The sequence below is a fragment of the Peromyscus eremicus genome, chromosome 3, assembly GCF_949786415.1.
Source record: "Peromyscus eremicus chromosome 3, PerEre_H2_v1, whole genome shotgun sequence".
NCBI classification, from domain to species: domain Eukaryota; kingdom Metazoa; phylum Chordata; class Mammalia; order Rodentia; family Cricetidae; genus Peromyscus; species Peromyscus eremicus.
The window spans coordinates 42,454,140-42,475,422 of NC_081418.1; the positions used below are offsets into that span (position 1 = coordinate 42,454,140).

General features: G+C 44.0%; 1 protein-coding gene across 1 annotated transcript; it reads right to left on the minus strand.

Moving 5' to 3' along the window:
- Positions 1-98: 98 nt before the first annotated feature.
- Positions 99-19,889, minus strand: Tsga13 (testis specific 13). Its single transcript, XM_059257525.1, has 8 exons — positions 19,780-19,889; positions 16,932-17,103; positions 15,370-15,451; positions 11,446-11,517; positions 10,326-10,532; positions 5,080-5,222; positions 3,044-3,171; positions 99-365 (listed from the first exon to the last, which is right to left on the minus strand). Exons 2-8 carry the CDS (start codon positions 16,952-16,954, stop codon positions 196-198), a joined length of 825 nt encoding a protein of 274 aa, XP_059113508.1. The 5' UTR covers positions 16,955-17,103; positions 19,780-19,889; the 3' UTR covers positions 99-195.
- Positions 19,890-21,283: the final 1,394 nt, after the last annotated feature.

The following is a 21,283-nucleotide window of genomic DNA, read 5'->3' on the forward strand; positions in this document are numbered from 1 at the left end:
CAGGCACGCCCTCTGCTCCGCCCACTGCCGCACAGGGGCGGGGCCAGGCGCTGCCCCGAGGCTTGCCCCGCCCCGCTTCCCAGCCTCTGCAACCCAGGTTTGAGGCAGCAAGTGTGGAACTTTATTTGGTTGGTGACTTCTCTGGGCCTCCTCAGTTTCTTGGAGAGCCAGGAGTTGGACTAGAAGGATTTGCCTTCACTTAATGACAGCGGCATTTTTGATAACCCACTGCTGGGCCCTCCCGTAGCGAAAGACGCTATCTCCTGGCACACATCTGGTGGGCTTCTCTTCCAGGAGCTTTGAAAATGTCAGTGGTTCCCAGAGCACTTGCGAAGTTGGTGTCTCACCCTCTGACTTCTTGGAAGCTACAACAAAGCACAGGACACATTGAAAGTGCATCCCCGAAAGTACTAGAAGGATACTTGGAAGGCGTGATGCGATACGTTTGGAGGGACCAGAAAGCTGGTCTTCACTCTTACCAAGAGGATAGATTTTGGGACTGCCATTTCTGACCTCTTATGGTTCTGGATTCTTTCCTCACCAAAACCCACTGCCAGTGTAGTCTTCGTAGCGCTCACCCTTTTCAAATGATTCAATCTGCAGCCATATTAACACTAAAGTAATTTAAGGGACACACTCATCACATGCCTCAGTGCTTTCCCAAAATGTTTTCTCATTTTCCTTCTCGTCTTAGAGTATGAATAACACACTTTTTCTACCTTTAGCATGGATGGCATCACATTTCTAGATGGTCTTTCTGGCTTCACCTGTTCTTAGGGCGTTGTCTATTGATGAAGGATCTTAACTGCTGTCCTCGGTTCAGGGCGTGGTTTGCCTCTTAAGCAACCTCCTAACCAGCTTCTAACAACTTCTACCCAGATCTCTCACACACATACACACACAAAATATCACGGGACAACATTTGGGGGACAGAGGAGATAATAGCTTGGAAATGCTATGATAGAGGTTGGACAGATGGCTCAGTACTTAAAGAGAACTTGTTGCTCTTGCAGAGGACCCAGGTTTAATTAACAGCACACAACTATTAGTAACTCCAATTCCAGGGAATCTGATGTACTCTCTTCCGATCTCTGGGTACCAAGCACACATGCGGTACACAGCACGTAGGCAAAACACTCATACATAAAATAAAATTAATAAATCTAATTCAAATTTTTAAGTACTATGCTAATGATTATAGCTGCCTCGTATGGCTTATGAAGTCTAACCCACACTCATTAGGTGGAATTTCTCATAAAAGAAATAGATGTTTCCTCTTCTATATTCTGGGGCTGAAAATAACCAGGCTTTGGAGGAGAAACCTGATGTGGGATAATCTTTTTGTACACTGTGAGGATGTGTCTCTGCCAAGGCACCTTCTGATTGGTTTAATAAAGAGCTGAATGGCCAATAGCTAGACAGGAGAGGATAAGCAGGAGTTGGGGGTGGGGGAGGAACTTGGAGAATCTGAGGCATGCTGGGGATTAAGCCAGTGAGATGCAGAGGTAGTTAGATGTACAGTGTGGAGGAGAGGTAAAGAGTCATGTGGCAGAATATAGATTAATATAAACAGGTGAGTTTAGATTAATATGTTATAAGAGCTAGTTGGAAACAAGCCTAAGCTAAGGCCAAGCTTTCATAATTAATATTAAGTCTCCGTGTCATTATTTGGGAGCTGGTAGTTCAAAGAAAGTCTGACAAGAAAGACCTGCTGTAGAGACCCTCTTTTCCCTTGGCCCATAGTTACTGGGCGTCAGGTAGGGACATGGTCATGGAACCTGGCAATTACCAAGAACAGAGAATGGGATGGAGATCTGTGGAAGAGAGAAGAAACTAGAGGTGGGGTGAGGCTGGACTCTTTAAGCAAGACAGACCACTCTGCTTCTTCGGCTCTTTTATACATTGATCCATTTTTTTCCCCTCACTACAGGTGGTTTTAGTTGTATATGGGTTAAGGAAAAGCACAGGTAGGAACAGAATGGAAGAGATGGCAAACCGGTGTAGGCAGAGCAGAGAAGATAAAAGGAGCCAATGTAGGGGTGGCATAATATAACCTGTATCTCTCAAAAATGACTGTCTTAGGCTAAAGCCATGGTTGGTGAAGTCAGTTGCGTGTCTAATATACAGATGTATTTGACACCCTGAAACCCTTCAGTGAGGCCCAACTATTTAGTGGAGGAAATCCAAGCCCATATTTAGATACTATACAAGGCCCTTCTTGGTCTAGACTGTCTTTACCTTTGGTGTTCAGTACAAGTCTAACACAGAGCTCCCCTCCATGGGTGTTCTCAAATGAGAGACAATATATAAGCTTTCTATTATACCTTCCTCTATAAACCCCTTTCCACCCTCTCCTCAGCCCTATCTCAAAGAGACTTGTGGGGCTCTGAGACTCATACTTTTTGTTGTCCTTTCAAGACGAGGTCTCACTAAGTAGCTCTAGCTGTCTTGGAACTCACTGTGTAAAGCAGGTAAACTCATGAGATCTGCCTGCCTCTGCCTCCTGACTTAGCCTTTGGCCCTTTAAAGCCATTTTCCAGAAAGTATGATGTGCACACGTCTGAGAGGCTTTAGGTTGTGCACAGATAAACATTTTAAGCTATATGTACCTAAATGTCAAAGCAATGTTGTCAGCAATTATAGTATTTAGTTTAAGAGGGTTTTTGGTTTGTTTTTTTTTTTTGGGGGGTTTTTTTTTTTACTTTAAAATGCATCATTATGAAAGTAGTAGATATCGTTCAGGAAACCCTATACTTTCTTGAACCTTCTCCAATTTTGAGTATCAGGATAGTCTAGCACCATCTTAACTTTCCTTCTACAAGGAAAAGTAGTGGGGTTGGGGATTTAGCTCAGTGGTAGAGCGCTTGCCTAGCAAGCACAAGGCCCTGGGTTCAGTCCTCAGCTCCGGTAAAAAAAAAGGAAAAGTAGTGTTTGGACCCATCACGACAGACGCCAGCTCAAACAACTCTCTAAGCCCGGCAGAGTCTCCCTCCAGGCCACATCTCGGTGTTGTAAGGCACAGTGCGGAGAGAGGAGAGCTTACCGTCTTCCTTGGCCCTTCTCTGGCAGACTGGAGCGAAGATGAGCTTAGGGTACATTTTTTTCTGTTTCCTCAAGGCATAGATTTCGGAATACCTCCCTTCGGTCTCGAAATCATTCTCAGTGGAAAACCTTAACCAACAAAAGTACACGTGGTTGATCTAGGGCTGTGGGTTACTGGCTAGTCACCTAAAAGTCAGCCACATCCTCAGAGATCCCAAGCGAGAAAGGACAATGACCAGGGGTTTGGGGTTAAAAAAAAAAAGGAGGAGTTGGGATACTGGTCACACTAGAAACCTTTCAGTTAATTCCAGAATCCTGTCTTCTCAATATGAGATAAACTCTCCTCCTATGAATAATTTCAAATAAAACCTTCTTATGTTTATTTTAAAAAATTGCTCATGTGTGTGCGTGCATCTGTGCATACAGAGGTGCATGTGTGTGCATGCGAGTGTGGAGGACAGAGATGTGTGGGTGTCTTCCTCACTCAGTCTCTTACTTTGTGAGACGGGGCTGTCATTGAACCTGGAGTTTGCTAGACTGTCTGGCCAGGAAACTCCATGGATCCTACTGTCTCCACTTCCCAGTGTTGGCAATCCGAGTTTGCACCCCACAGTCTGGCCTTTTGACCTGGATGCCAGAGATCAAACTTCAGGCCTGAAATGAGTGCAGTGAGCACTTAACTGAGCCAACTCCCAGCCTTCCAAAACTTCCTTTTTTTTCCCCCTCATGGCATTTGTTCCTCTGGTCCTTAACCCACACTTTCATTTTGCTGTCTCCTCCAAACAGACCTTAGAATACATTTTCCTTCATTCTTGAAATCATCATCAGTGGAAAACTTTACTTTTGCATTGCTGTGTTTCTTTCATTAGCATATAAGTGATATAATAGGTCAGAGTGTCTTCTTTTTTGGTTTCTTTGTTTCATTTTGTGTTTTTGTATTTCAAGACAGGGTCTCTCTGTGTGGCCCTGGCTGGCCTGGAACTAGCTCTGTAGACCAGGCTGGCCTCGAACTCACAGAGATATGCTTGCCTTTACTTCTGGAGTGCTGGGATTAAAGGCGTGTGCCGCCACCACCCTGCTTTTTTTTCTTCCTTTTTATTGAAAAAATGTTTTCCACACAAAAAATTTTGATCATGATTTCCCCTCCCTCAATTCCTCTCAGATCCTCCTCCTCATTCAACTGTTTTCTCTCTCTCCAAAAAAGAATTAAAAAAATAAAATAAAATAAGAAACACAAAAACCCACAAAAAAAATGAAAATCTAAACAAACAAGCAAAAGACCAATAAAATGCTAAAACAAAGAGCAATTAAATTAAAAGTCCACAAAAAATACCATTGGTTTCATTTTGTTGTGTTGGCCAGCTCTTCCTGGGCTTGGGGCCTGTCCTGAAACGTAGTCAGTATACCTAGTGAGACTCTATTGGAGAAAACCTCTTTTCCCTTGCCTGTGGGTCTTAATTGCAGATAGGTCCTTGGTTAAGGATAGGATCCCGTATCCACTTCTCAGTGCTGGGACCCTTCTGTCTCAAATCTACTTGGGTCCTGTACCAGCTGCCACAGTCTCTGTGTTCCTGTGTGCCTCAGTGCGGCCGTGTCTCCACTCCCTGATGGTAAGGCCCTGTTGCTGAAGACAACACTTAGCTCAGGAAACACGAAGAATGTCTTAGGTGTTTTTTGTTTTTGGTTTTGGTTTTTTTCTTTGGTTTTTCGAGACAGGGTTTCTCTGTGTAGCTTTACACCTTTCCTGGAACTCACTTGGTAGCCCAGGCTGGCCTCGAACTCACAGAGATCCGCCCGGCTCTGCCTCCCGAGTGCTGGGATTAAAGGCGTGCGCCACCACCGCCCGGCAATCTTAGGTGTTTTTGACCTCTCCTTTACAGCCAAAACTGCAGAAGGACGCTTCTCTGTTGCATCCTCTTCCAGTCGACCTTATCCTAAGTCCCCTTGGGTTTCCATGCGTGTTTACTAAATGATCTAGCAGTACGCACAAGGGAAAGAGAAGAGAAAAAACGAGCACAGTAAGAGCTAGCACTTCACCTAAACCACTGTTGTCCCTTGGCTGTAGGGTCACCTATCCGGATCATAGGGAAGACTGACTTCAGATCTGGTCTTAACTTCTTTTTCTGAGGCATTGTGAGAAGGCAGAAGTTCTTGGTGGGTTTGTGCTGATGGCAAGTTTCCTGAGGGGGGAAAAAAGAGCAAAGGAGGAAGGAAGCTGAATGCCTACAAGTTTACAGACTGAGCTGAGTTCCTGGACTAAATGAGAGTGGGATACGGGGAAATGACGCACCCAACCAACCAGAGGGAAAAGTGGAAACTCAGAAACCACAGCGAGAGGAGTGGGAAAACACGAGATTTGTTGTCAGGTACCTTTCCCAGAGCTTGGTCCGTTTCCTGAGTAATTGGCTGAGCTACTTAGTTATGGGCTCCTGAAAACGAGTGGCAGAGGGAGTTCCTAGGTTTGGGGAAAGAGTCTATGGCAGTCACAACTGTGCCCTGCCCTAGGTTACTCCATATTGTGTAAAACAGCGACTCTCTAGCTGTGCCTTTCTCCAGGTTTCTTTGGCTTCATTTTGAGTGCAAAGGCAGAGGAGGAGGATTCTGTATTTCGTAGCACACATAGAAACCTTCTCCCATTCAGCACCAATCCTGAGGCAGACTGGAAAGCAACTTACTCCTAAGTTACTCCTAAGTTTACTGCAAAGCAAAACCATATCAGAAAAACCCGAGACCTTACTGGACACACCAGACCAACGGCTCTCTCCTGAACTCCATAAAGAGAAAGACACCTAACACTGTGATGGAGGCAGTCCCAGAGACCGGTCATGTGACCAGTGTGTGTGCCAAGGGACTGACAGGTTGAGAACTCATGACTGCCCCTGAGGCTTCAGCTCAGCTTGGTCTCCACCACTTGGCAAGGCTTCCTTGATTGTCTGCCCATCCACCCATTCCGTCATCCATCCAGGCCCCATGCTGCGCCTCATCACCATGGCTCTTTGCCTTTCAGCTCAACTGGACCCTGAAACACTGCCACTCAGCTCCGAGCTTCAGGTACCTTTCCAACTGGGGTCTTCTCCAAATGGCTTGTTAATCTTATCTAACTACCTCTGGTAATTCTTTTGCATCCATTCTAGCTCTCTGCCTCTGCCTCCAGTAAGATCTCTTTAAGCTTCCTAAACTCTGCAGCCTCTATAATAGACATTCTGAAACCTTCATGTCTATAGATGGATAGAGGGATAGATAGATTTGCTGTGTGATGTGTAATGTGTACAAAATGGAGAGTTTTTTTTATTAGTAGTTAAGATTGTAATCAAATGATCTGTGTTTGCCAGCAGCCAGCTATCAAGGGAAATCAGGACTGCTTGGCAAATTGCAGCCAACCAAAGAAAGCAAAGTCGCCTGTGAGTTTATTGTTATTCAATGAATTCTGACATGGGGTAAAGACACAGATGTGCCTGTCTGTGTCTCTGACATGGCACACTTAGACCCAATCAGTGAATTGCTTGGGAGACCAAATATTTAGGAGTAAATTGGGAAACAGACCCATGGAATACTACCTTCCTTCCTTGGAGATAGCTGCCTTATCTACTACATTCTTTTCTCTGCTGTGGAACGGCTATAGAATGAAAGGTCTTATGAGGTAACAATTTTACCATTCCTGAAGGTCACATATTCAAAAGCTTTCAGACTCTTAAAAGTCATCCAGTGTGACTGTCCATCTGGCACTCATATCCCATCCATAATCTCCCTGCCAAGTGATCCCGTTGTCCTATACAAAAAAAAAGAAAGAAAAAAAAAAAAAAGAAAGAAAGAGCAAACCCAACACAAGAGGTCGGTGAGCTGGCTCAGCAGGTAAAGGCACTTGCTGACCAAGCCTGGAGACCTGAGCTCCAACCCCGGAACTCACTCCACAAAGCTGTCTTCTGATTTCCACATATGATCTAATATATGCATGCCTGTTCTTCCTCCTCCTCATGTAACACACACACTAATCATCATGACAAATGGAAGCTTCCTCTTCAACTAACCAATATCCATCTCCTTGTACCTTTTTTCAAAATAGTTTAAACAGAAGGAATCCAGTGCCTCCTGCACAGCATGCTCAAAAATTTTGAAGATATCCGCCACGTACCTCCTAGGCTGTTTCTCCCAAGATAAGCATCGTCAATAATTTGAACTGTTCACCTGATTCAGTTTGAATTGCCTTATTCTCCTGATTTATCTCACTAGAGAAAGTTCCGATCAATGTTTTCCAAATGTGAGGCTGTGTAAAAGGAGACCAGGATGCTGGGAGCAGCAATCCCATGTTACTTCCCCGCCTTAAATATCTATTGAGTAGTCACAGCCTCTCCTGAGAACCTCCCTGAGTCACACGATCTCAAACTCCCACTCACGTTCCATTTCCTGTTCCTGATTTTCAAAGCGCCTGTCACATTATGGGTGATCTGCGTGGTTGCTTCTTTGCCTGTGGTCTGCATAGATAAGTCACTAGACTTCAGCAAAGCAAAGATGCTACTTGCCAATACACCCCTAGTCTCTCAGCCTTCATGGGGTCTGGCACATAGTAGAAGAGACAGGGTGTCACTTGACATACTAAGCTCTTACTTTCATAATTTTACAATCTTTTTAAAAATACATGGCATGGCCACTAAACTATTGCTGTTTTGTTCTGAACCCCTTCTCTTTAAGCTGGTCCAGTTTGAAGACACAGGACTCTCTGCAAGTTAACAGGTGACAAAATGAGACAGCAGAACCTAGAAACTAAGGCCTAGTTGATGACCCTGCCATTGAGAACAGTGGAACCTTAGCAGAACTGGACCTCGGAGGGAGAAAGAAAGAAAGAAAGAAAGAAAGAAAGAAAGAAAGAAAGAAAGAAAGAAGAAAGGAAAGAGGTGGTGAGACAGATCAGTGGAAAAGGTAGGTAAAGGGCCTTATTGCCAAGTCTGATGATTCCATGATGGAAAGAGAGAGCCCACCCTGGGAGGTTGTCTTCTGACCTCAGTGAGTCACCCCTCTCCTCTCAAAAATAAAGGCTTTTTTCTTTTCTTTTTAAAGATTTAAACACAGATAAAATAAGCCGGAACTGAAAATTATTTAGGATCCAAGATGGCACTAGAGGAGAGTGCCCAGGTGTCTTAACTGGGACATATTAACAAGGCCCTTCTCTCTTCCTGTCCTCTTCCACTTCTGTCTTTCCCCTCTCTCTCCCTCTCCCTCCCTCTTCTCAAACTCTGAAACTTCCTTAGCCCTTTTGTAACCTACATGTATATGTGTATAGAGATGGGTCCAAGGATGCAATCTATATGATTATATCTGTCTTTCTCCCTGACCCCTGTCTCCTTCCTTCCCTGTAACTGCAACCAAGCACGTTCCGGGCCCTTGCACTACCCTTCTTTCCCACGGTTCGATTCTTTCATGGCATCACTCTGTGTACCCGCCCCCCCCCTTTTTTTTTGTTTTTCGAGACGGTTTCTCTGCGTAGTTTCGAACTCACAGAGATCCACCTGACTCTGCCTCCCGAGTGCTGGGATTAAAGGCGTGTGCCACCACCGCCCGGCCCTCTGTGTGCCCTTTCAATCTTCATTCCCATTGCCTTAATCTTTTCGTTTTCTAATTTGGGTGCTTAGAAATGAAAATCTGGGATTTACTCAGGGATTTGGGGGCTAGTATGTTGGTTGGTTTAGTTTTGGTTTGTTTGGGTTTGGAGGTGCCAATCTGCACCTCAGGTCAGTTACCAGCATAGGACTTTAGCAACACTGGATCTTGTATCCATACCTGGTCCATATTAAGAGTAGAGATAGGGTTATACTGTGCAAAACAAAGCCACTTAGGCATTCTCATAGGAGACAGTGCCAGGACCAGAGTCACTTAGAAGGGGCCGAGGGCAAAAACTTCAGCTTGCTTACTGGAACCTATACTGTGCGTGGGCACAGGAAAGAATACTTTGCTTGGAGTCCTAGAACCAAAAAAGCGTTGGGGGTGTGTGTGCAGCAGGAAGAGTAAAGATACCATGCTTTCCAGTCTTTAGAATCAGAACCTTAACCCTGTCCACTGATACAATCCCACTCGTGCTGCTTGCTCATGAGGACGATCAAGTCCTGCGCCTGACCTCGGGGACTCACAAGGGACAGCTTTGGAAAGACAGCGTTTTGTGCACTCGGGTTACGTGTTTGCTTGGTTCCCTACTCTGTGTTAAGGAGAGCAGCTCTGGTCCACATTTGTTTCTTTCTCAGAAACACATTACACCCACTGTCACAACAAACACTGAAGTTACTGTCAAAGGACACAAATTCTGGGACCCAGGGGACCGCAGACAAGGAATGCCCGAGTTCTTTCTCAGTATCCACCACTGCATTTTGGCTGCCACCCATGCAGTGACTATAGAAGTACTAACTCCAGTTCACATTTTGCTCTGAGGCTAGCCCATTCCCAGACTCTAATCTCTGTTAGAGTCTTCTCTTTGTACTTTCATTTATTTAATTTCTTCCTGTTAGACTGGGCCTGCTCTCCAGGCTGTCAACATCTTTCTTAGCTCCTGACTCTTAAATCAATTTTCCTCACTTCCTCTGCTATTTTGAATTTAGTTCAAATTTTCAGCATTGCTCATCTCGACTATAAAAGTAACATCCTAACTAATCTTGCTGGCTTTTGTCTCTTCTGTAACTAATGCACCTCCCTTCAACCTGCAAATGTGCTTTCTAAATCACACATTTCTCTCTAGATCTCCGTGAAAGCACCTCACTTTTTTATGTCTCCAAGCCTTCCCAATTCCCTCAGATTGGAACATTCTCCTATTCTTTTGTGGTGAGACACCTCCCTGATTACTCCCCTTTCCCCAACAGGGAGATTCTTCTCTAGTCTATATCATTTCCATATCTTAAGTATTCTTGGATTATTCACATATCCCGGTGCAGTAGAATTATTTTAATGTGTATCCTTTTTTTGATCTACTGGATTCCAAGATTCTTCAAGGTAGAATTTGTCCTATGATAATCTTCATAGTCTTATTCTAGGTTTTAGCTTACTGAATATGTTCCACAATTATTTTTGTTTTGTTTTGTTTTGTTTTGAGACAGCAGGGTCTTGCTGTGTAGCCCACACAGACTTTAAACTCACAGCCATTCTGATTTCACGGAATGTATGGTCAGTGGGCATGAGAAGGAGGTAGTTAGCATCTTTTAACCCTTCTCTAGGTTCAGTTGGCTTTCTCCGAGTTTACTCTAATCCCTCCCTCCCTCCGGTCCATACCTAGGCTACCAGGAGACTTTCTTGGGCACCATTACCTTGAGCTGGAATTCCGGAGGAAAGTATTTTGGAGCGCCATCGTTTTCCTCCTGGCTGACAGAGCAGGGAGGTGGGTTGTTGGTCATGAGCAGTAAGGTCATATCCTGATCATACTCTGCCACTTTCATCATGAAACTATTGATTTTATTCCTTTGAGTCAGGAATCTTTGCAGTTTACTGGGCTTCAAAGGCTCATAGTACTTGGCCTGAGTAGAGAGAAAGGTTTCCAGACAGATGAAGGGATCAGGTCAAGGGAGGACTAAGGAATCAGTTGGCCAGTTTCCCCCGCCCTGCAGGGCAAGCTGAGAGGTTGAGCAGGGCCGGAACAAACCTGCCTTTAAATTTGTCGATTTCAAACTTTTGGAAGCTCTCTGTCACAGCCTTTCCTTAGAGCTGCAAATAAGCTAGGGGCCTGGGGAAATGCACCGGAAGGGTTTCCATAGTAACAGAACAAGATGATTAAAGTCTCTCTCTTCTCTCTCTCTCTCTCTCTCTCTCTCTCTCTCTCTCTCTCTCTCTCTCTCTCTCTCTCACACACACACACACACACACACACACACACACACACACACACACGCACACCCATACACACACGATAGCATCTAGTCCTAGTATCACAAATAGAAGTCTTCTGTCCGATTGGCTTTCTACACCTGCCTCTGAGGCAGAGAGGAAACCCCAGAAGCTCAGCTCTTACTTCCTCCAACATCTCTCTCCAGGCACAGGCATTATTAACTAGCTGTAGAACAGTTAAAGGAAAGGCAGTCACGAAGCAGAGTGCGTCACTGCAGGTGTGGGTGGGCAAGGGGCAGTCACCTCCCCACTTGTTTTTCTCTGAATAGGAAGACCAGGGCAGAAGGGAGGGAGGAAGCACGGATTACACATATTTTCTCTGATTATGTTTTCTCTACTGAAGAATAAAATGAGCTGGGACCACGTTCTCCCTGAGTCTCTCCTCCCACCTCACAAACAAATCCCAGTATGTATCCCAACAGCCTCTCCTGCTTCCCCATCCTGGAAACTGGGGGATACTTGGAGGTATTAGGGGTACTCTGTGTCAGATCTCTGGACCCATTGCTGAAATTCACCCTTAGAGGTCTTGGGGGCTTTTCCACCTACCATATTTGGATGGACTGTGTAGTGTCTGAGGTTCTTAAGGACAAATTTTGATTGCCCTGTCATATCAAATATCTAAAGATAAGAAACAGAATTTAGTGGTCTCAAGCCACACCTCTCCTCCCGCCCCCCCCCACGCCCTTCCCCCCATGTGTGTACTGGTAAACATCAGGAGCCTTTCTTTCCACCTTATTTTTTGAGACACTGTCTCTGAACACAGAGCTTACAGATTCAGCTAGACTAGCTGGCAAGCAAGTTCCAGGGATCCTCTTGTCTCTGGCCCTTCCCCCCAAATACTGGAGTTATGGACCCACACTGCCACATTAGAAAAACAAAACAAAACTTTTTTTTTTTTAAAGACTGGGTTTCATGCATCCGAAGCTAACTTCGGATCCTTCGCTTCCACCTGTCAAGTGCGGGTTCCAGGCTTGCGCCATCATGCCTGGTTTATCCAATACTGGGATTTAATGGAGGGCTTTGCGAGTGCCAGGCAAGCACTCTACCAACTGAGCCACATTCCCAACCCTGACCTGGGGATTCGACCTCAGGTCCTTCACACTTGCTGTGTGAACATTTTTCCCTCTGAGCTATCTGTCTAGTGCCCGAGTCACACCCATTAAACGCGTGACCTCATCTCATTCTCACTAAAATGGTCTTTTCTAGACACTAATTGAGGAGAACCTATTCTGCCTGTGCTATATTCTGGGGTTTGGGGAACAAAGTCTACAGGCAGGAGAACAGGATTCTGAAATCCTAAGATATGGGAAGAAGTTTGTGGATGGTTATGTGGACCTGCCTTAGAAATTCCATATAAGGGGACCAGGGAGCTAACTCAGACCAGAAAAGTGCTTGCCATGTGAGCAAGAGATCCCTAGCAGTCTCATAAAAAGCCATGCATCATGGCACATGATTGTAATCCCATCTCCGGGGAGGCAAAAACAGGTAGAACCCTGGCGTTCCTCGGCTAGTTAGCTTAGCCTAACCAGGGAAGCCTGATGCCAGTAGGAGACCCTGTCTCAAAAAACAAGGTGAGTGGTTTGCAGGGAGCAAAGCCTGTGGGTGACTTCTTGTCTCCATACACAGACGCACATGTACCTTCAACCCCCATAGACCCTCACACACATGAGCACACATGTACACACACATACAATGCTTCAAAGGCTGTATCATAGTAGACAAGTGAAATCACACCCTTCCCCTTCCTTTTCCCTCTACAGGAGTATGGCCAGATGGCATCAAGCCAGAGGCTAGCCCAGGGGCTAACCTGTGAGGAGAAAAGAAGTTACAAATGGACAACAGCCTAAGAGGTGTAGATTCCGGGGGCCTCCAGGGACAACTCTGGCAACTGAGCTGGGAACCGACACTCACAGAAGAAGGGAAAAGAGAGAGCACTTTGCATTTCTGAATATCTCTGCAAAATATAATTCTTTTAGAGATGTTGACAAAATAGTTAAATTTTGATGTCCCTTCTGTGTAGTACTTAACATCATTGTATTGGTAGAAGTACTGGTATTGGGACTGTTAGAGTGTCCTGTCTGATAAAGGACGGGCTCCTCCCCATGTACTTAGCCCTGCATTATCTAAGGATGAATGAAAGTAAGAACACAGGAGACAGAGACCTTCTTAGCATACTCAGAGATCAGAATACAAGGAGACAAGCACAATCCTGTGTTTGGATCATCAGTTCAGAAGAGGCCGCACCTCCAAAGAGTTAAGATGGGCTTCTGGGAAAAGGAGGCACCCCCTGAAAAGTGAACAAAGCTAGGAGCAGATGGAGATGAAGGAGACAAGAAGGATAGGGTAGAACTGTAGGAAGACAGTACTGTCCTTCAGGAGAAAACTGCAGGAGTTGAGGCTTTCGGTTAGATTAGGACCGAGAGACTCAGCACAGCCCCTTCTGTTAGAAAGGGTGAGGAGAAATATGGGACAAATCCAAAGAACTAATCATTTTGTTTTTAACTTTTGGAAAGCTGACATCTGCTTGTTCAAAACAAAAGTTATGAAAAACAAGTATAATGTGTGATATATGTACTAGAAAACTTAGACAATTTTGTTGGGGAAAATGTTTGAAGGCTTTTTTCCCCTTTAAACTTTTGTTTTGTTTTAATTAATTTTAGAGGAAAAAGTCTGTGAGGAAAATATTTGAACTTCTGGACTTTTCTGAGGAATTGCGCCTCTGCTCCAAATCAGCCTGTAGCAGTTGACTAAACCTAACAATTGGAATATGTTTTTAATTTTGTCAAGTTGACTTACATTATCGCTGGAGAAATAAAAGTTGGCTTCAAAAATTCACTTGACTATGATAATCTTGGGAAAGCAACCAAGACACCCAATGGACTTTTGCTATAAGCAGTGACCTTGAAACCCTTATGCACTGCTGGGGGCAGCTTAAACCAATGCAGCCACCATGGAAGTCCATGTGGAAGTTTCTGAAAAGAATTGAAAGCAGGGCTACCATAGCTATACTACTCCTAAGTCAACAGACCACAGAGAGATCTATGCATATTCATGCTTATTGCTGTACCATTCACAATCGCTAAGGGGTGGAAACCAGCCCAGATATCCAATAGATGAATAGATAAAGATGTTGTGGTCGATATATACACAGTGGACTTTATTTAGCTTTAAAGAAGAATAAAATTAAGGCAGTCTCAGGAAAATGGTTGGGAGCCCATCATGTTAAGTAAAACAAGCCATACTTGGAAAGATAAACGCACTTGTTTTTCTTCCATATACAGAAACTAGATTTAAATGTGTGTAGGGTGGGGGTGGTGAAAATAGAAACGAAATCATCAATGGGAGGAAGAGAGATCTCAAGGTGGTGGGTGTTCTAGTTTCCTTTCTGCTGCGGTGATAAAAACACAACTTAGGGGAGGAAAGGATTCATTGGGCTTATACTTCCAAGTCACAGTCCGTCATAGAGAAATCAGGGCAGGGACCTGTAGCAGAAGCCATGAAGGAATTGCTGGCTCACTCCCAGGCTTATGCTTAGCTAGCTTTCTAGCCCCGACTATTTACCCAGGGAATGGTGCTGCCCCACAGTGGACTCGGCCTTTCTACATCAATTAACAAACAAGACAACCCCCTACAGATATATCTACAGGCCAATTTGATCTGGGTGATTCCTCAAGGGAGACTACCTTCTAGGCGACTCTAGGCTGTGTTGAGTTAACAGTTCAAACTAACTAGGACAGTAGATTGTAAACTATAGGTGATATGAACACAGAAGAGGGTACTATTTGAGAGAGAAGAAATGAGTCAGCAAGAGGAAGATAGAGAACATGGATAAACAGTGGCCAGAGAAGGACAAATAGGAGTAAATTATATTGACATAGACATATGACACATTCAATGTCATAATGAAACTTATTACTTTGCCAGGCTTGGTGGCATAGGCTTGTGGTCTTGGCTCCTCCAGAGGCAGAGGGAGAAGGAGCTTGAGTTCAAGGTTATACTGGGCAACTTGGTGAGACCCTGTATGAAAAAGTTAAAAAGAGAGGTATGAAGATAGCTCAGTGATAGAGTGACAGACTGGTATACATGAGGCCCCGAGTTTAGTCTCTAGTACTACAAAACAAACAACAAACAAACAAACAAAACATCACTTTATAAGCTAACTTTAAAAAGCAATTAAAAAGTGACATAAGAAAATAGCCTTGATGTCTAGGTGAATTAGAATTTAATACATCCTAAGGTAAGTTACTAGTTTTTAGGTTTTGTGTCCTGATTTGTGGCTAATATGTCCTTGTTGCCCACCTTAGCTTCTCTGTTTCTTTTTTGGAAAATAAAATAAACTAACCTCACTCTGTATATAAATGTTTGCTCCTCTTTGCTTTACATAGGAGGTTTAGAAAGTCACTGTTAGTAAGATAGTTTAAGCAATCCCAAGGAAAATGACACAGGACATATACTACCGGTTTTTCTTACCTCATCACCATCTGGACCTATTTTTTTCTGAAATTTAATAGAGGCATTTCCCGCAGTCTTGGATGGTCTGTTATCATGAAACCTGAGAAAGGGGTGGAAGGTCCAGTTGCGTTACTGACCTGTGCCCCAACTTTCTGCATGCCCTCAGCCTCCCTCTGTTTTTTTTGTTTTTTTGTTTTTTTGGTTTTTTGGGTTTTTTTTTTTTTGGTTTTTCAAGACAGAGTTTCTCTGTGTAGCTTTGCGCCTTTCCTGGAGCTCACTTGGTAGCCCAGGCTGGCCTCGAACTCACAGAGATCCGCCTGGCTCTGCCTCCCGAGTGCTGGGATTAAAAGCGTGCGCCACCACCGCCCGGCTCAGCCTCCCTCTGTTAAAGTGTGTGAGCTTAACTTGAGAGATTACTAACTTAGGTGCTCATGAATTGAATAGAACTCATGGCCAGTTTGCATGAGGAAAAATTTAAGATTAAAGGGTTGAGCAAATACAGACGTCTCTGAGACATGCTGGCGTCCAGTAAGCTAACTTTTTTCGATAGAACTTTTGGATCACTCAAAGAAGTTGCTTTAGAAGACTGTCCAAGGAAACTCTGCGGACAGCTAGACTATCACAATACCTTAAAGACCCCTACTACTGTTTTGACTACCTACCTGCTTGTCCTCCACATTGAAATGGCCCTGACTTTGCCAGGGATGGCCGATTGGTCAGTCATGAAAAGGAACATAGCTAGAGAATCTCACAATTAAATTTCTGATTCCTATTGGCTTTGCTTGGATTACTGGTCAAATCACTTTCCTAACCACATCTAAAAGTTTCTTTTCCTAGAACTAGGGTATAGAAATAGCCATCAATGGCAAACAGTTTGATGTACTATTATTTCACTTACTTTTCCATCTTCCACCACACACCAATTCCTTTTGAAGGAAAGGAGGAAGTTGCAATACCTAATAATAAAGTATTTTGGAGTTCTTGACCTTCTTTTCCCATACTGGTGATGGAACCTAGGGACTTGCACTTGCTAAACAAGGCCCTACCACTGAGCAACAACCCTAGTCCTCCAAGTTCAGACCAAAGGGCTTAAAAATATCCCCAAGCATATTGGATAGATTCAAATATGTTCATTTTGACTGAACATCTCAAAGTTTGTGCCTTTTTGATGTATTCTCTTATTGTAATGCATAACAATACTATTGCATCATTTTTACTGTAGCACTTTTCAAAATGATGTGTGTGTGTGTGTGTGTGTGTGTGTGTGTGTGTGCGTGTGTACAAAACAGAGCAGAATCTCAGACTCAGCCTTGAACTACATGAAGAGCTCTTCAATGTCCCAGCAGTGCTCATCTTGAACAGCCTGGTGCTTTGTTTTTGGCAAAAGTCCTTTTGTTGCTGCATGAAACACAAATTCAACTCTGTTTTGTTTTGTTTTTTTCTGCAAATAGTTGGTCAACTAAAAAATATTAATAAAGGTGTACTCTGTGATTCACACCGTCTAGAGTGTTGTGAGTGGGCAAAGGAAGCTAGTGGAAAGTTGCTGTTCATAGCTTATTTGAGAAAAGAAGATTACGTACTTGGTATATTTCTTTGGGCCCATGGCTGTTCACTGAGAACTGGACCAACTTGCAGCAAGTATTCACTGAGGCTTAAAGTCAGCGTCTCTAAGTAATTCACATTCTATGAGAATTTAAGCCAATAAAATATTCTTTTCTTAGCACACACTGTGTGCCCGACCCAATCTTGATCCTGTGTGGGAAACAAGAGAAGACTAATAAATGGTATTGTAGATGTGGGAGCTGAATAAGCATGATCCTTGTCCTTGAGAAATTAAATTTATTTAACTAATGAGGGGAGAGGAAAGGAAGTAATTATTAAATCTGAAACAAAAAAGAAAAAATACATGCTAATATATTAGCAACTTCATCTCTTAGAAGTCTCAATTTCATCTGTAAAGTTCAATCATTAACTGAATGATTTAAAGGTGACATTCTAATCTAGTGACAGTGGTGAAATTTAACCTACATAAGGATTCTAAATGAAATGAAGTCGTATGTACAACGGAGGGGGAAAGTCTGTGGAGCTTCTAACTTTCAATTGACTTCTTTCAACTTACAACCATCCTTATCTATAGCTAAGGCCTGAGACGTTCGTGTGTGTGTGTGTGTGTGTGTGTGTGTGTGTGTGTATGTGTGTGTGTACGTGTGTGTGTGTGTGTGTGTGTGTGTGTGTGTATGTGTGTGTGTGTGTAGGGTGGAACTGCTATACATTTTTTAAAAAGATGTATTTAATTTTTAATTATGTATGAAGGGTAGTACATGTAAGTGCAGAGGTGTCAGATTCCCCCTGAAGCTAGAGTTAAAGGTGGTTGTGAGCCACTTGATGTGAGTGCTGGGAACTAAACTCAGGTCCACTGCAAGAGCAGCAAGGACTCTTCATTGATGAGCTAGCTCTCCAGTTCCTGCTATGATTCTTAATACAGACCATTGGGAACGTGGGATACAAGCTGAGGGAACTTGTCGTTTAGAGAGAGGAGAGGTTAATGGGGCTTGGAAAGGAGGTTTTCTAAAGGATGTGGGACTTAAGAAAAGTCATAGGATGGTGTGTGAAGCATCCAAACTGGATGGTTAGTGGTTGCTGTTTTGAGCAGTAAGAAATAAAGGGATGTCTCTTGCTCATAGAATCCCTCCTCTCTCTCTTGTCGATTGGACTCCTGGAGCTCCGCCTGGGACTCGGCAATGGATCTCTGCATCTGCTTCCATCAGTCACTGGATGAGGGTTCTGTCATGACAGTTAGGGTATTCAGCCATCGGATCACCAGAGTAGGTCAGTTCAGGCACCCTCTCGACCATTCCAGTAATCTATGGTAGAGTCATCTTTGTGGATTCCTGGGAACCTCCCTAGCACTCTGCTTCTCCCTATTCCCATGGTGTCTTCATTTATCATGGTATCTCTTTCCTTGTTCTCCCACTCTGTTCCTGGTCCAGCTCGAATCTCCCACTCCCCTAAGCTCTCATTTCCCCATCTCTTGCCCTCCATTAACCCCCCTCACCCCCAGTTTGTTCATGTAGATCTCATCCATTTCTCCATCGCTTTGCAATCCATGCGTCCTCCCTAGGGTCCTCCTTATTAGCTAGCCTCCCTGGAGCTGTGGGTTGTAGTCTGGTTATCCTTTGCTTTACATCTAGTATCCACTTATGAGTGAGTACATACCATGTTTGTCCTTCTTAGTCTGGGTTACCTCACTCAGGATGATATTTGATTGGAAAAAGTACAGAGACAACTAGCCAAACTAGTGGAAACACATGAACTGTGGACCAATAGCTGAGGAGCCCCCATGGAACTGGACTAGGTCCTCTGGCTAAGCGAGACAGTTGTTTAGCTTGAACTGTTTAGGCACCACCACCACCCCGCCTCCCCCTCCCCCCCTCCCCCCCGGCAGTGGGATCGGGACCTGTCCCTAGTGCATGAGCCAGCTTTTTGGAGTCTAGTGCCTATGGTGGGACACTTTTCGAAGCCTTGGTGCATGGGGGAGGGGCTTGGACCTGCCTCAACTAAATGTACCAGGCTGAGCTGAATTCCCACGGGAGATCTTGCCTTGAGGAGGTGGGAATCGGGGGTGGGTTGGAGGAAAAGGCTGGGCGGTAGGAGGAGGGAGGACAGGGGACTCTGTGGTTAGTGTGTAAAATGAACAGGAAATCTCTTAATAAAAAAAAGGAAAGAAAAAAAAAGAAAGAAAAGGAGGTAATAGGGCCTTGAAAATGAAGGAGAACATTGGTGAGACTGGGAAGCCCAGGTTCTGTAAAGACCACAGTTTGGAAAAATATTCCAAATTCATATCAATAGGTTCCCTGCCCCCTTAGGCTTCCTGTCCAGTTTGCTTGTCTACATATAAATCCTTTAAAAAAAAATTGTCCAGACTGTGACTAGACCGAATGAAATCCTGAAAGCTCCCTTCTTGAGAAGGGGGCTAATAAGTTCTTTATTCTTTTCTCATGTTTAGCTTTTTCTAGAATTGTCTGTTTAGTTTCGAGTGTGTATTGAAATTGAAATAAAAAATTTACTATCAGTGAGAAGTTGTACGTCTTGTGTTGTTTGTGTGCAACCCAGGCTGGAGGGAAGAGTCACTGGAACACAAAACTACAGCCAAGACAGAAAGGTGTATCTGGGCATGGAGGTACGTGCTTGGTGTCCCGGCTCCTCCGGAGACTGGAGGAGAAGGATGAAGGCGTAATAATGAGTTCAGGAGGTTGAGGCCATCCTGGGCAACATAGAAAGACCATGACAAAGAAAGAAAAGAAGGACATATAAGAGGGAAGGGAAGGGGAGGGAGGGAAGGGAAAGGGAAGGAAGGGGAGGGGAGGGGAGGGGGAAAGAGAAGAGAGAGGAAAGAGGGAGAAAAGGAAAAGATCCAGCATACAATACCTTTAAGGACACTAGAAAATCTCAGGAAGATACAGTTCCTCAATAGGGAAACTTCCCATGTTGAAGGCCAAGATTCCCTTCTGGATTCTGACGGTGCTGAGGAATTTGTGATGGATTAGCAATCTAGAATGCTGAAGTATTCTGTTCTGAAGACAGACTGTAAAGGACAAAGACACATGTTCAAAGAAAAAGAAACTGGATGTTCTGCTCTTGTCTGTCTGACCTGTTGCTCCTCTCCCTCCCACTGACCTGCCCAGTATCTCCTGATCTCTTCCTTAACCAACATTTTCATCCCATCTCAACACAATAAGTATGCCGTATGCACATCTAGTACTTCTCTCCCATCTCCACCCCATCTTAAAACACTCCTCCTAACCATTAGATTCTTCTTTATGCTAGTACTCAGGTCAACTTTCTGCTCCTTGTCTGCAGGCCCTGTTTTTGGTGCACATAAGTATCTTATAGTTCTAATTGTATTTTTCTTACGCTGGTCTTGTTTCCCTCCAAAACAGTCAGCTCCTAAAAGATGGGGATGTGAGTTTCATACATAGTTTCAGGCACTCGGTGTTTTGTATTTTAGGGCATTCAAAGTCAGCTTATTTTAATATATGTGATAATGCACCAGACACCACCCTAAGTCATTGAAACCAAACATAAATTCAGTGTGTTTCTCAACCTTAAGGAGAGCAATTAACCCAGACAGGAACACAAGGAAAGTGCAATAAAGTGTGATGGCCACATTAGAGACAAGTTCTGGATGCCATGGGAGTAGCGAGGAAGAACACTTAATCCAGGGTAAGAAATGTCTCAGCGGTTTAACAGCACTTGCTTCTGTTTCAGGGGAGCTGAGTTTGGGTCTTAGTACCCATGTCACAACCACTTTTAACTAGGTTTGGAGGATCTGATGTCCTTTTCTGTCCTCTGTGGGCACCCACATGGCACACATTGACACATTTCGAACAAACACACACATAAACAATGAAAAAAAACCCATGAAAAAAATATATTTTAAAGAGCCTAGTAGAGACTTAGAACTGACATCTAAATTGAATTAATAGGTAAGGAGAGGGTGCTGTGGGATGTTCTGTATGGCAAATGTGTTGCTAATTAGTCAATAAATAAAACACTGATTGGCCATTGGCTAGGCAGGAAGTGTAGGCGGGACAAGGAGGAGAATAAAGCTGGGAAGTGGAAGGCTGAGTCAGAGAGACACTGCCAGCCGCCACGATGACAAACAGCATATGAAGATGCCAGTAAGCCACGAGCCACGTGGCAAGGTATAGATTAATGGAAATGGATTAATTTAAGCTGTAAAAACAGTTAGCAAGAAGCCTGCCACAGCCATACAGTTTGTAACCAATATAAGTCTCTGTGCTTACTTGGTTGGGTCTGAGTGGTTGTGGGACTGGCAAGTGAGAGAGATTTGTCCTGACTGTGGGCCAGGCAGGAAAACTCTAGCTACAAGAGGGTTTTTGGGGAAGAGGAAACAGCATAGCTAAAAACA